Source organism: Diabrotica virgifera, chromosome 3 (assembly GCF_917563875.1).
Source record: "Diabrotica virgifera virgifera chromosome 3, PGI_DIABVI_V3a".
In the NCBI taxonomy this organism is placed as follows: domain Eukaryota; kingdom Metazoa; phylum Arthropoda; class Insecta; order Coleoptera; family Chrysomelidae; genus Diabrotica; species Diabrotica virgifera.
Genome location: NC_065445.1, coordinates 119,395,967 through 119,411,199, shown reverse-complemented (window position 1 = coordinate 119,411,199; position 15,233 = coordinate 119,395,967). Strand labels below are relative to the sequence as shown.

Below are 15,233 nucleotides of genomic sequence, written 5' to 3'. Positions count from 1 at the left end.
ATGGAACACCATGTATTTTATATCACTATTGAAAAGTACCATTACCTTACTTTAATTTGTATACAGCATTCCCTATGTCTAAATTTATTAGTTTTCGAGATATTTTCATTTTTCAATGGACCAGTAGCGTGGGCACCCAGATTACCAGAATTTAATAAACTGGACTGTTTTTTTGGGGTTACTTTAAGAATGAAGGTTATAAAATGCCTTCAACAACGAGAGATGAGATGAAAAATAGAATACAATTTCGAAGTGTTAATTTACAAATCGTTCGTAGCGTAAGTAACTCATTCAATGACCGTTTTTAGGCATGCATAAATGTGTTAGGAGGTCATTTTGAACAACTTATGTAATTAAATATTTAAAATATTTTATTAAAATTAGCTTTCAATTTTTTCAAAAATGTTGTATTTTGTGTTCATGGTTTTTTTTGTAAAATTTTTTACCGATAAATTATTTTTCGTTCCTTATTTTTGTTACATTTACATACAAAAGTAGTTTTTAATTGTTTTCACAAAATGTTGTATTTTGTATTTTTGTGTTTTTTTTTTGTAAAACTTATGACTACTTAATGAATTATTTTTCTTTCTTTATTTGTTATACTTACGTAAAAAGTAGTTTTTAATTGTTTCAAAAATGTTTTATGTTGTGGTTGTGTTTTTTTTGTAAAATTTATTACTAATAAATTATTTTTCATTTTATTTGCTACATTGTTACATTTATTACCAGATTGATAATAAGTAATCGTAAATTATCAGTTTTAGACAATTCAGTAATGGCTTACTTAAAATTTGGAAAGATTTAGACCCGTAATTAATAATTTGCTCTAAAAAATAAAAATATCTCGAAAACTAATAAATTTAGACATAGGGAATGTTATATAGAAATTAAAGTATGGTAATGGTACTTTTCTTTAATGTAAATAAAAAATTACTGAGAAAAATAATGTACTTGCGTTTTGACTCACCCCGTATTCAATATAAAGAAAATTAGCAATATCAATCATTTATGAAAATTTTGACAACAAATAAAAAAATATAGCATCAATAATTCATTGCTTTTGTGTTCATTTTTATGTACATATACAGTGAGTTTAACGTAGTTACGATTTTCATATAAAATTGGTTATAACTTTGTAAGTACCATGTATAACATAACAAACCTTTATATTTTTGTAATGGAGAAGTCAAGAAGATCTAATGTGAAATAAAATACAGGGTGTTCCATTTAAAAAAACATAAGTTTAGTCTGCCACTATGTTATCAACACCCTGTAACATTCTAATTAATTTTGCAATGTGAAGCTCAAAGTTGGCTACAATTTTTGTTATTAACTGTTATTGTTATCTATTACTATAACGGATCTACGGAGCTACACCCCACTAATCAATCACCCTGTATAGCCCTTTCACCTTGTCTCCTGCACTTTTTCCTTCATCCATTGTCATAAAGATATATACTGATTTTGTCAGAGACAAAACAAACCTTCATCACTTCAATATCCAATCTGAATGATCTAGTACCAAATTCAGGACTGTTATCAGTAAATGTTGGACTGAGATGTTAGTCAACTTTATTCTCGTAAGTTTTTTTTACTGTTGGTAACCATTCTGATGATTCCTGATAGGATTGTGCTTCCTGTATCTTTGTAAAACCCTTCGAATTGCTCTTCATAACCCAAATAGTCAAACTAGAGGCCTTCAGAAATCACAAAAACAAAAAATATATTTACCAATCAAGACATTCAGTAAATCTTCAATAAGGACGTTTTCTTGTGATACCACAGGTACTGTTGGTATGGACTGATGAGAAAAATTGGGTGAAAAATCGCAAGTCATGTGTGGACGCCTCTGAACCCAAGAAACTACTGTGGGAGTATTCGCTAACGGAACTGTTGGTGAAGTGTTTAAAATTGATTTTATAGAATCATCCTTTGTTGTTTTTTTGGTAACAGCTTTTTTTAAACGATTTTTGATCTGAAAAGTTTAAAAAGAAAAAATTTAACAGGCTAATTTATTTATTAGATAAGAAATTTTGATTAAAATTTATATAGGTATGAATATTGAAAACTACTTTCGAACCTAATTTTCTTTCTAATTTTCTGAGGACGATTTCCGTAGTAGAAATTGAAACGTCAAACAATAGTTTGTATGAGAAATGTAATTTTCATTACACCATTTTTTCATGGATCAATCCCATATAAATAAAATACACTCACTGGCACAAAATTCCACCCCCCAAAATTTTTGATTAAGTTTGACAACTTTATTATGTACCTCCAGGATAATATAAAAGGAGTATGTAACAAAATCAGTCCTATAATTTTTCCACAGAATTTTTTTAAAGTTAGGAGAAAATACAACTAAAGCTATAAATTGTGAAACTTAATCAAAAATTTTAGGTGGCGGAATTTTGTGCCGGTGACTATAATACTAAACAGTCTTTAAACTTGGTATCCTTTATTCTTACCTGGGGCAAATTATCTTTAGTTAGTTCTGTGGTAGTAGAGGGAGACATTGAAGGTCTATTGCTTTTTAACAAAAGCTCCTTTAAACTACGATCTTGTGAAATTTGATCCAATAATTGCACAAAAGCATCTAAGGAATCAACACTAAAATTGTAAAAATACAATCAATACTCAATTATAAAAAAAATGTATAAGCGAATGAACCAGTGTTTTAAAGATTAATGTAAGAGTAATGTTTTAAACCTTGATTATTTGTGCTTGAAGTTATTCATGCTATGATTTCCCATTATTAAAATTGCATTTTTGTGCCTTTGTTTTCAAAATGACAACTAGTGTTAAATGTAAGAGAAATGTTTTAATGCATGAACAACAGTAGATTTTAAACAGAAGTAAAAATGGTGAAAGTATCTCATTGTTATTATAAATCTATGATGTTTGCAAGCAAACAATACAAGATATCAATAAACACAAAATGAAACTACAAAATTTCCTATCTCAGTTTGACTCTTTTAAATGCATATCTCCACGGAACTCATGAAAAGGATAGAATTTTCAACTAGATGAATTTCTGAAAATAATTTACATCTTTCTTAAATTTATAACACTGGCAAAAGAGGGTTATACTGGAGAGCAATACCTCAAAAAAAGTAAACACAGGGGAACAGGGTTGTGTTGTGTTAGACCCAAACAGAAAATATTAGTAAATATATAATAAAAGCTAGATATTTGTAGCTCTATCAAAAGAAGACAACAAGCTCACCCTTGGCATCCCATTGTATTTATTAATGTTGATTTTATACGCTTCAGATATTCCTCAAAAAACTCAAAAAATGGCTATGACTTAAAAAAAATCTATAAAACACTAACAATAAGCCACAAAAAAAAACTAACAAAATCCAAAAGTGGGCAAGGGGGCCCACATCCTCGAGTACAGAGTCACTGAACTGGATGTAACCCATAGCAGGGACTTGGGTCCGAGCAAGCAACAGAGATTGAAGATAAGTCACTAGAGATAGCAGGAATAAGCACTTTGCTGATGGAGAGCCCCTATAGCACATACTATAGCAACACTAACAATAAGCCACAAAAAAAAAAACTAACAAAATCCAAAAGTGGGCAAGGGGGCCCACATCCTCGAGTGCAGAGTCACTGAACTGGATGTAACCCTAGCAGGGACTTGAGTCCGAGCAAGCAACAGAGATTGAAGATAAGTCACTAGAGATAGCAGGAACAAGCACTTTGCTGATGGACAGCCCCTATAGCACATCAGAGTGCTATTGGAGTGATTCCTGCTTACTAAGCTAGGACAAATAAACCCCGGACAAAAAATCCCTGGACAATAAATCCCGGACAAATAATCCCCACAAATTTTTTTGGACAAAATATCCCCACAAAAAATCCCGGACAAAAAATCCCCAAGAAATATTTGCTGTCAAAAAGTTCTCTAAAAGCTTTCCTAAAATTTTAACGAATTTCGAATTCCAATTTCATGCCGAGAACTTTAAATTATACATAACAAAAAAGTGTGAGTTTTTTCAAAAATCGTGGAAAATATGGGGAATGAGCTACGGCCCCGTTTTTATGACAGACGCTTAACGCGCATTTTGATAACGCACGATTACAACTACATACATACATTTTACTTGAGACCGTTCACATGCCAACGCGCATTTTAATGACCTAAAACACGTGTTAGCATGTGAACGGTCTTCAGTAAAATGTATGTAATTGTAATCGCGTGTTATCAAAACACTCACACTCTTTTGTCATGTAAAATTTGAAGTTTTAAGCATGGAATTGGAATTCGAAATTTGTTAAAATCTCGGGAAAACTTTTAGAGAATTATTCGGCAGCAAATATTTCTTGGGTTTTTGCCCGAGATTTTTTGTGGGTATATTTTGTCCAAAAAAATTTGTGGTGATTATTTGTCCGGGATTTTTTGTCTGGGGATTATTTGTCCAGGGATTTTTTGTCCGGAGATTTTTTGTCCAGGGATAATTTGTGGGGATCTTTTGTCCGGGATTATTTGTCCGGGGATTATTTGTCCGGACCCCCTGCTTACATGAGTTAATTATCCTGGCTCCAACTGGGTTATTTTTTTTATAATCAATATTGCTTGCTTGCTTGTTATGTTGTGTCTATGTCTCTGGCAACAGTAGACTTAGCTGATTGTGATTGGAAGGTCAAAAAATCCTGCCACTTTTAAAAACATGAATACATAGAATCTCCTAGTTCACTGTTTAAACAACAAGCTGTTTGGATGACTTGTGACATCTTCCAGAATTAGTTCCATAAAAGTTCATTCCTGGAGTAGTCTTATCTGAAGAAGGAAAATACACTTTCACTATATGAGAGTACACAGAAAAATCACAAAAAGATAGGGACTGAGTAAGAAGTAGGTATTGTAGGGAACAATTTGGAACCTAAATTTGGTTACTACCTAAAGTGAGGAATGTTGGACTATAATTCCTGCAGAGATATCAAAACTTTTTTACAGTCCATGTACCTACAGTCGAATCCACTTATTAGAATACTGGTTTTATAGGAATATCCCGCTTTAAGGAATCAAAATTTGAAGTGTCAAACCATTTCTACTAGCTACCAATGATCGGTTATTAAAATATCCCTGTTATAGGAATACTTTCGCTTGGCATGAAGACTATTCCAATAAGCGGGCTCGACTGTAATGCGCCAGGCAAAGTTATACTGTCATCTACTGGCTCTTACACTAAGTAACATTATTCTTTCTTAAGTATATGTTCATTTAATAGATAATAGATTCATTTAAAAATGAATTTGTGTTTCTGTACATACTTTTTGTCTTTTAGGTCATTATATTTAACAAGGAAGTCTTGTGCTTCGGGATTATCTTGAGAGAGACGAGATAAATGATTCTGGATAACTACAGAATATCCTGCAGAACTTGTTGTTTCCCGTGCTTGTAAATACTCTACTAATTTATTAGGGTTTACTTTGCCACTAAAACATAAATTGAAAGTAATTGATCAACTGATATTATAACGTACGTACCCTAGACTATTCAGTAACTCTGCCACAATGTGTTGCAATTTAAATTCACTCATTTTTTGGATAAAAATACGTTTTTTTGCTCTACAATTCCTTCACAAGTTTAAATCAAATCCAAAAATATTTATAAACAACGATTTTTAGCTGTCAGTGTCAATGTCAAAATCATGTCAAAATCATGTCAAAATGAAATGGAGACGGATGCGTTCGGACGACCACAGCGGCTGGACAGCTGAGCCAGCAGTAGCTGTCAGACGTCACCGCTGGAAGCCAGCCGCTGAGAGATTTACCAAGATTTACTAAGCTTTCCCTATCACGGCTGGATGCAACCACTCAGCCGATTTCTGCTGGCAGCCAGCCGCTATGGTCGTCCGAACGCACCCATATTGCTGATATTTATTTCTTCATAATAAGGAGCAAAAATATATACAAAAAATAGATAGAATATTTCTTTCTGTCGCACCTTAAAAGGATTTAAAAAATTAATGTTCGCAAAATAAACTTATTTAAGTTAGTATATCGTTAATATTCAGCTACACTTTACAAGCTGAAAAACTTTCTGTTCAGCGACATCTTTTAGAAGTAGTAAAAAGTTTTGGAAGTTAAACACCTGCAATTAGCAGCTTACGCGATATCCACCCGATAGATGGGAGCAGTATCGAATATTAAAGTTACCCGAATTCGATATTTGAACTCTTCCTGCCTGCAGTTCATCTGCAGTTGCAGTGTAGGAAACTGAGGTTGGACATCGCAAAATGGACACAAGTCCGGTTTTATTTTTTTTTTCTGGTGTAGCAAGGGGTGCTTATTATGAGACTAACTTTTTCTTAAAAAAATTCGCCCCGGAACCCCCCTTTTCATCCCTTTAAAGGGGTAATTTGTGGTTTTTGCGAAACGTAGCCCTTCCTTTACGTTTTGAAAAAAATTTACTTAATAGTAAAATGAAGTCTATCATCCACCGTTTAGCAGGAGTGGCGCCTCAAAGTTGACAAATTTTTAAAAAATATGTTTTTAAAAAAATATTTTTCCCTAACTGTAATGAAAATTAAGAAGAAACGGCAGTTAATCACAAATAAGTGGCTGATTTGTTGGTATAGGTTTCATTTAAGGGCAATTGCAAATTTTTTAATTACAGGGTGTTACATTTAAAAAAAACCCTTTTTATACTATCTCATAACCGCCTATGCTAGAGTAAAAAAAACTTTCATTATCCATGTGCCTAATAGTGTTATTTACAAATTTTAATAATGCACCCCCATATTTTCCCCGGAACCGGAACCACCAAAAAAAAGGAGAATTAATAAAGAAAATAATCAAAAATTTATTTAGGGTGCAAAGAAAATAAAATATGCATAGGTCATAATGTGTAGCAGACAGTATGCTCTTTTATTTTCCATATGTAGGTACGTTATCCATAAAATGAATAGGTGACCAAAAAAAACAAAACGCATAGATAATGAGAAAATCTTCAAAACATGCTCTCTAAGGGATAGGGGTAGTTTCTGCAGTTTATTTTCAAGGATAGGGTTAGTTTCCGCAGTGATGTTGCAATAATCATATATATTTATGAAAAACCCTATTGATGGAGCATGTCCATATGGGTCAATAAAAAGCAAAAAAAAATTTTTTTTCAACCCCCCTTTATCTATTTTTTTTTGCTACAGAGATTGCATTAAGAAATCGCTTTTGGTGTCCATGCACAGGGCCGCCGCTACCATGTGTGCAAAGTGTGCATCGCACACGGGCGGCCGATTATAGGGGCGGCCAAAAGCAGGCCACTGATGATAATACTTTTTTTTAAACGAAAATAAATTTAAAAAATTAAATAGTAATGCCTCTAATATTTCTATAAACTCTAGTATTCCAAACAATCTAAACAAAAATGCCAGAAATGTTATTTATTATATGAACTGCCCTTTTGCAGCTCTTGTCCGGGAAGTAGTTCCGGTAATGCTTTTTAATTCAAAGTGGCTGGCAGCTTTCGGACTTGCGTAAGATATTTTTATCTACGTAGTCCATAGTCCATATGCGATTTTTTCAAATTCTGAACATTTATGATTTGTTTAGAGAGTACGATACGGCAACAGGATACTTTCCGAGAATTTAGATAAGAGCTTGTTAAGTTGCTCCCAGTGAGCAATAAAAAAGTCGATTTCTAATCTAAGTCTATAAAAGTCGAAGGTTTTATTACGCGATGGTTTAAAAAAATCTTTTTTATTACTCGATATGGTTGCTCTGTTATAATATTGTTCCTTTATGCTTATGTACCTATATAGATGGGTTATAGTTTATAGTTCAGTCTAAGTTGAGAATTTGATGATTTTAGATACGCTTGTTTCTTTTTGCACACTACTGTATTTCAAATAGGCCTGGATCCCGCATACCAAAAAAAAGTTGATTAATAGCAAGCTGAAAATTTGTTAATAGCTTAACAGTGTCTAGTCGGGCCAACTTTGATGTAAGGGAACACACTGGAACAGAGGAACTTTTGATTGTGGAACAGTTTAAAAATTTGGAACATCAGCTTACGAAAACGTCCCATGTATTTTGTCGGACAGAACATCCAACTGATTTTACCCTTTCATTAAACTCTCGCGCAAAAATCAGACTGCTATTACTAACCAACATGATTCCTGTCATTTGACATGATCTTTTTGTTCCACTCATTAAAATGCCCAGTTGGTGATAAACACCGGACTGATTTTTGCATGAGAGTTTAATGACATGAAACGTTTTGGTAGACTGACGTTCCAAATTTTTAACCTGTTTCACAATTAAAACTTACCTTGTTCCAGTGTTCCCATACATCAAAGTTTGTCCGACTAGACACCGTTAATTTATTAACAAATTTTCAGTTTGCTATTGATCAAATTTTTTTGGTAAGCGGGATTCAGGCCTACATATTTAAATATATTATTAAACAATTAAGCATACCGAATGTTGTTAGTAGTCTTGTAAACAAAACTTACACATGTACATAGGTATTGATGCGAGATTGCATTTCTGTATATTATTATTGACATTGAGATAGTAATAACTTTTTTTGGTACGCGGGATCCAGGTCTCAAAGTAACGTCGAGATCAGAGTTATTATTCACATACGCGTTACGGTCTCCTGCACATTTCTTTAAATACTAGTACCTATGTTGAAACGACCAAAGTGTTGGAAGGGGCGGCAAATATTAAGTTGCACACGGGCGGCCAACGCTTTAGCGGCGGCCCTGTCCATGCATGGGTAATAAGAACGTGCACACAAAATGATATATGAAGCATTTTAATATAAAGGGCATGGTAGTGTATAAAGGATTCCAAGAAAATCACTTTCTTTATTAATTCTTTTTTTTTGGGTGGTTCCGGAAAAAAAGTGGAGGTGAATTATAGAACTTTGTAAATAACACCAGAACATGGATAATCGCTGAAAGTTTTTTTTTAGCATAGGTGGTTCAGATGGTATAAAGGGGTTTTTTTTAAATTGTAACACCCTGTAATTAAAAAACGGGCAATTGCCCGTAAATAATTTTTTTGCAAAACGTACAGGGAGGACTAAATTTCGTAAAAACCACAAATTACCCCCTTTTAAATGGATGAAAAGAGGGGTTCCGGGGCGAAATTTTTTAAGAAAACGTAATCTTGTGTCCATTTTGCGAGGTTCAACCTCTGTTTCCTACACTACTGTTGTAACCACATAATAGGAAACAATTATTGTTTCCTATTCTGTGCTGTAACTTTGTGTCGATTGATATACGATTTCAATAATTTTGAGTAATGTTTACTAAACTTTCGGTCATAACTGTTTAAACAGAAGTGACTTCAAAACCGGAACTAAAGATTCAAGCTCGACTTTTCAATACGCTTCGATTGATATGTCGTCAATGGATATGTCACATATGTACTATATTTCTGGGACTATATATTATATGGCACTTCCGGTTAGAACTTTTTAACCTATACATTTATAGGTATACCTATACATTTGTTTCTCATCTTGCCAAGGATGTCGAACAATATATCGTTTATACTATTTCGGTGACTTTAAAACGGTACTTCCAGTTGTAACTCTAAAAGCGGAAATTTGAGGTCAAATTTCTCTAATACGATCATTGGATTATAAGCTTTCATTCGACACCTCATTTGGTATTCTATCTGTATTAATAACGGAGGAGTTATATTCGCTGACAGACAGTCATGAAACTGGAAGTATGTACTTGTTCTCGTGTCTTGCTAAGGCGCGTCGAATAATATATTGCTTGTACTATTCCGGCGACTTTAAAAAACAGTACTTCCGGTTGCATTTCTAAAACCGGAAGGTTGAAGTCAAATAATTCTCACCTTTAGTAGGTACCATCCTTGGATCCTTGGGTTATAAGCTTTCATACGACACCTCATTTTGTCATTCTACTTGGTACTCTGGTATAATGACTAGAGCTGTGTTTACGTTCAAAATGGGGTGAAATGAAAACAAAATTTAAATGTCAATAAAAGCGTTAGTTAAAACATTGAGTCGATTTATAATATTTCAATCAACGATAAAAGTAAAAACAGTAAGTAGAAACAACGTAAAATTGGTTAGTTTAAAATAACTATATCTGTTTAAAATAGTGATTATAGTATTTTATTTAATTTTTTTAAACTGGAGCAACACTTATTTTTCTTATTCCATGATTAAGATTTTATTTACAATTAAAAATTAGTTTGATTAAATTAAAAATGCATACCTACTATTCTTCGTGTTGTTCTGAAGCTATTTCCTTGCGGCATTTTTGTAATCAGCTATTCTAAAATGGGAAATAAGCCACAATTTAACTAATAAAAATGATTTTATTAACGTTTCGTCGTCCAAATCGGATGTCGTTGTCATAATAATATTGGATGTCGTTAGGACAAGCTCGATCAATTGAAGCAATTTTTAACCAATCTTGTGGAAACGAAATTGCAAGAGTTGGAAAGAAAGATCGCTAATATTAACACTACTATACATTCCGAACATCAGGAAGATATAATTGAAGAAGCCAGAAACTAATTCTGCTGTGGAAGACAATAATAAAGTAAACGAGATTCTAATTACAGTACAGGGTGATAATGTAAATCCGATTTCTTCAAGACATGTGCACAGAATTGGTAAACGTTCAAATAGGGCTCGTTATTAGCTCGCTAACGTTAAGTCCTTTTTGCGTGCCAAGAATAAATTAGCCACATCTACTTTCTCTACCATTTCAATCTCTGATGATAAAACACCTCGGCAGAGAGAATACATGAATAAACTTCGGACAGAACTGAAACGGCGAACAGATCATGGAGAACAGAATTTGACGATTAAGTATGTAAGGGGCAGACCTACTCTAGTCAGGAAAACTGATGGCTCTTTAAACTAAACGTGTCCAGCAGTTCCAAATCAAGTAAATCCCAACACGTTGAACTTACATGTTACTACCAAAATGTACGTGGTCTAAATAGCAAAGTTGCATTATTTCATGCTAACATTAGTGATTGTGAATTCGACATCATAGCATTAAGTGAAACGTGGTTGCACGGTGATGTTTCGAGCATGGAACTCTTTCCGAATAATTATGTAGTATATAGATAGGACCGAAAATTCCATGTGGTGGATAAGGTGAAGGGTGGTGGTGTAGTGCTTGCGGTAAAAGACTTCATAAAATCCGAAATATTGGATATTACGGCTTTCGATGCTCAATTTCCATTAATTGACCTAATCATTGTCAAGTGCCAGATTGGTTACAAACATTTTTATACAATTGTTGTTTATTTACCGGATAGGTTAAGTTTAGTTGGCTTTGAATATTTTTTCGATTGCTTAGGGCAACTTGATTATTTATATAATAACTCCATATTACTAGGCGATTTTAATGTTCCAAAGTTCATTGATAATGATATGTCTGATTTCCAAACTTCTGTAGTTTTAAGTTTTACGGGCTCTACTGGACTTAGACAATTTAACAATGTTGTTAATCATTTGGGTAGACTGCTACAGTTTGTTTCTTACAATGGTTACAAATCGGCAAAGTACCTTGCTTCTTCAGGGGTTCCACAAGGTTCTAATCTAGGTCCATTATTGTTCTTGTTATTTATTAACGATCTGTGTGAATCTATTTCTGCACCATGTTTATGTTATGCTGATGACTTAAAAATTTATTCATTGATAAGCGACCTTAACGATTGTCATTTTCTGCAGAGTGAACTGAATCTCGTACATGAATGGTGTATGGAAAATCATCTGAATCTTAATGCCAATAAGTGCAAGGTGGTTAGTTATTCCAGGAAACAGTCTACTATATACCATCCTTATATTATTAATGGCAATGAACTGGAACGTTTGACTAAAATTAAAGACCTTGAAGTTATATTTGATCACAAACTCACTTTTGTTGAACATGTTAATATAAAGGTTAGAGAAGCACTTAACTCTTATGGATTTATAATTAGAAATAGTCGAAATCTCACTAATACTAAGGCCATTAAATTACTGTTTTACACTTTTGTACGCTGTAAACTGGAATATGCCTCTATCATTTGGTCACCGTTTTATGATGTACACATCCAAATTATAGAACGGGTTCAGCGTAAATTTTTAAAATTTTTGTATTATAAAATTAATGGTATATATCCTACGAGGGGTATCAGCAATAATGAGTTATGTAGCGGTTTGGACGTAGTTTCATTAGAATTTAGACGAATTAATGCCTCCCTGGTATTCCTGTACAAGCTACTACATAATCTCATTGACAGCCCTGATATCCTTCGACAAATAAATTTTAACGTTCCGTCTTATCCAGTAAGAAATTCGATTACGTTCAGAAATACACAAGCTAGAACTAACCTTATGTTAAATTCTCCTCTATTCGTCATGTGCAGCTATTATAATGCCTTAAGTATTTACTGCGATATATTTAACTGCAGTTTAAAGCAACTGATTTCTATGGCCAAGATCTACCTAGGTGATTAATAATTTATTTCTTTAGGTTCAAATTTAGTTTTGTAAAATTTTTGTTATATTATCGATACCTATGAATTACTAATATTTAATTTAATTTTTTATTTGTGTAATATTTTGTCCTGTAAATGGATTCTGTTGGACAATAAACGCTATTATTATTATAATAGGAAACGTTAATAAAATATTTTTTTTTAGTTAAATTGTGGCTTATTTCCCATTTAGAATAGTTGATTACATATTCTTCGCTTTCCAAAAATGTTCTATAATTGCTTTTAGCTTCTGCTTTGGAATATATTTAGTTCATATTTATCAGTCAGTATTTATTGCCTAATAAAATCAAGGAATAAGTTAAATTTTTTCTAAAAGGAGCAATACTGGAAAACTGTGATGAAACAACTAATGGAAACTGTAAAATTTGATCTCGTTGTACTTTTCCGCACTTATCATATTTCTTAGGTATTTCATGATATTTAAGTAATATAAGAGGGCAGCGGACTCGACCTGAAGCTATTTTCTTGTGGTATTTTAATGCAAGACACAACTTAATCATAGTTTTATTCAAAGATATTGACACACTGGGACCAATATATCCTAAAAACATATGTCATTATCTAGTTAAGAAGTGAATCTCGTGACGATAATATAATTTTATTTTCTAGACTACGCCAATGTATTAGGCCGGTGTTTTTATACCGTCTCTGACAGTGTAAAAGACGGATCGGAAATCCATTTGATTATTCTTTGCGTGTTGAACGGAGAATAATCAGTTAAGTATATCCCAACCATATTCCGATCCCCGCCGCATTGACCAGCTGAGCGATTTCGACGGTTCACAACCCCATCTCCTAAGCGAGGTGAGCGTAGATCCTTTGTCTTACCCCTGGTGAGTTGAGCGAGATTTCCTCAACTTATGTATTCATTCCTCGGTAATAAATAAATGCTATTCCTAATCCAATCGATCGTCGATTAGTATCATTTGGATGCCTCAAAAGCCAATCGGTGTCAGTCAATCGAGTCAATACATGTTTGAAATAAGATAATAAGATGTTTGTGAAAATAATTACAGAAAAATGAGAAGCCATTAAAAATAAATAAACCGTCTTTATTGATAATAATATAAGTACATATTCTATTCATAAATACAAACAAGAACAAGCTATTTGTCATTGGTGTATTCTTTGGTGTTACATCTCATAAGTCAACTATTTATAATGGGAATAAGCCACAATTTTACCAAAATAATAATTTTATTAACGTTTCGAAGCCCAAATCGGGTTTCGTTGTCAAAATACAAAATACTACTAAAATAAACAGAAATGTTGTTGCTAAGTAAAAAAATTCTAATAATTTATTTAATCTGACTCATTTATATTGGCAATTCAGACGTATATTATACATTTTAAAGTAGAAGACTTTAAAATGATATCGCCAATATTTATGAGTTGCGTTCCTGGGACGACTTTACTAAAAGATAGTTCATTCGATTACATGAAATCAATCCCAACTCAAGAATAACGAAAATTCATTTTTAGAAGAAAAACAATTGTTAACATCTATTTTAAAAAAATCATCGTTTATAAATAAGGAATTGTCAAGCTTGGATCGAATAGAACAGAACAACTTAGAGCGGGATCCTACAACATTCACAAGAAATAATACGAGGAAAATATCAATACCATATATAAAAGGACTATCCGAGAAACTTAAAACAATTGGAAATAAATTCAACATTTCAACAACATTCAAAACAACAAACACATTGAGATATATTCTATCTAAAACTAAACCTAACAATGAACAAGAAAGAACAAAGAATTGCACTTATAAAATACCTTGTGAATGCGAACAATTTTATTTAGGTGAAACATCAAGACCATTAAACGTTAGAATAAGTGAACATCAGTCTTATATTAAAAATAGAGAATTTGATAGATCTCAAATATGTCAACACGCATGGGATAATGAACATAGAGTTCAGTGGAGAGATTCAAGTATAGTCCTGAAAGAATCAGATAGTAAAAAGAGAAAAATCAAAGAAGCGGCTCTAATTATGCTAAATGAAACCAATTGTGTCGCAATTTCCTCGGTAGAATGCAGTAGGATGTGGTTACCCATACTGAAAGAGGAAGTCAATAGAAAGAAAATACCACGATTAGTAAGTCAATAACATATCGAGTTAGTACAAATTTTATATTTTAGTATTACTTATGGTATATCTATGTATTATTAATATTATTTATAATTTAAACATGTTGAAGTCAGAATTTGGTATTAGTTTTTTGAAGGTAAATGAAATGTAAGACCAAATACTTACGATGTCGGGATAGTATTAAGAGGTTTTTTCCTGGTTTTCCCTCGTGATTCACTATGGAATCTCTAACGCGAGAATTTTACCGTCATCGTTGCATTTGGTTGTCTTTTTAAAGACAGATCACATGCTATGATTTTTTTAATGTTGTTCTGAAGCTATTTCCTTGTGGCATTTTTATGATTAATTATTTATATGGGAAATAAGCCACAATTAAAATGAAAAAAATAATTTTATTAACGTTTCGACGCCCAAATCGGGTGCCGTTGTCAAAATACAAAATATTACTAAAATAAACTAAAGTGTTGTTGCTAAGCAAAAAAATTCTTCTAATAATTTATTTAATCTCACTCATTTATATTGGCAATTCAGACATATATTATACATTTTAAAGTAGAAGACTTTAAAATGATATTGCCAATATTTATGAGTTGCGTTCCTGGGACGACTTACTGAAAGATAGTTCATTCGATAGTTTTT

At 32.7% G+C, this 15,233-nt stretch overlaps 1 protein-coding gene across 4 annotated transcripts in view; it reads right to left on the bottom strand.

Annotated features, from left to right (window-relative positions):
* Positions 1-5,663, bottom strand: part of LOC126881274 (gamma-tubulin complex component 2-like) — a 109,704-nt gene extending 104,041 nt beyond the window's left edge. For all 4 annotated transcript variants that reach the window (XM_050645456.1, XM_050645458.1, XM_050645459.1 and 1 more), the window contains exons 1-4: positions 5,497-5,663; positions 5,281-5,445; positions 2,469-2,610; positions 1,732-1,975 (exon numbers count right to left, since the gene is read on the bottom strand). In XM_050645456.1, coding sequence (XP_050501413.1) covers positions 1,732-1,975; positions 2,469-2,610; positions 5,281-5,445; positions 5,497-5,549 — 604 coding nt within the window. In that variant the 5' untranslated portion in view covers positions 5,550-5,663. The remainder of the gene's footprint in view (positions 1-1,731; positions 1,976-2,468; positions 2,611-5,280; positions 5,446-5,496) is intronic.
* Between the last annotated feature and the right edge of the window lie 9,570 nt (positions 5,664-15,233).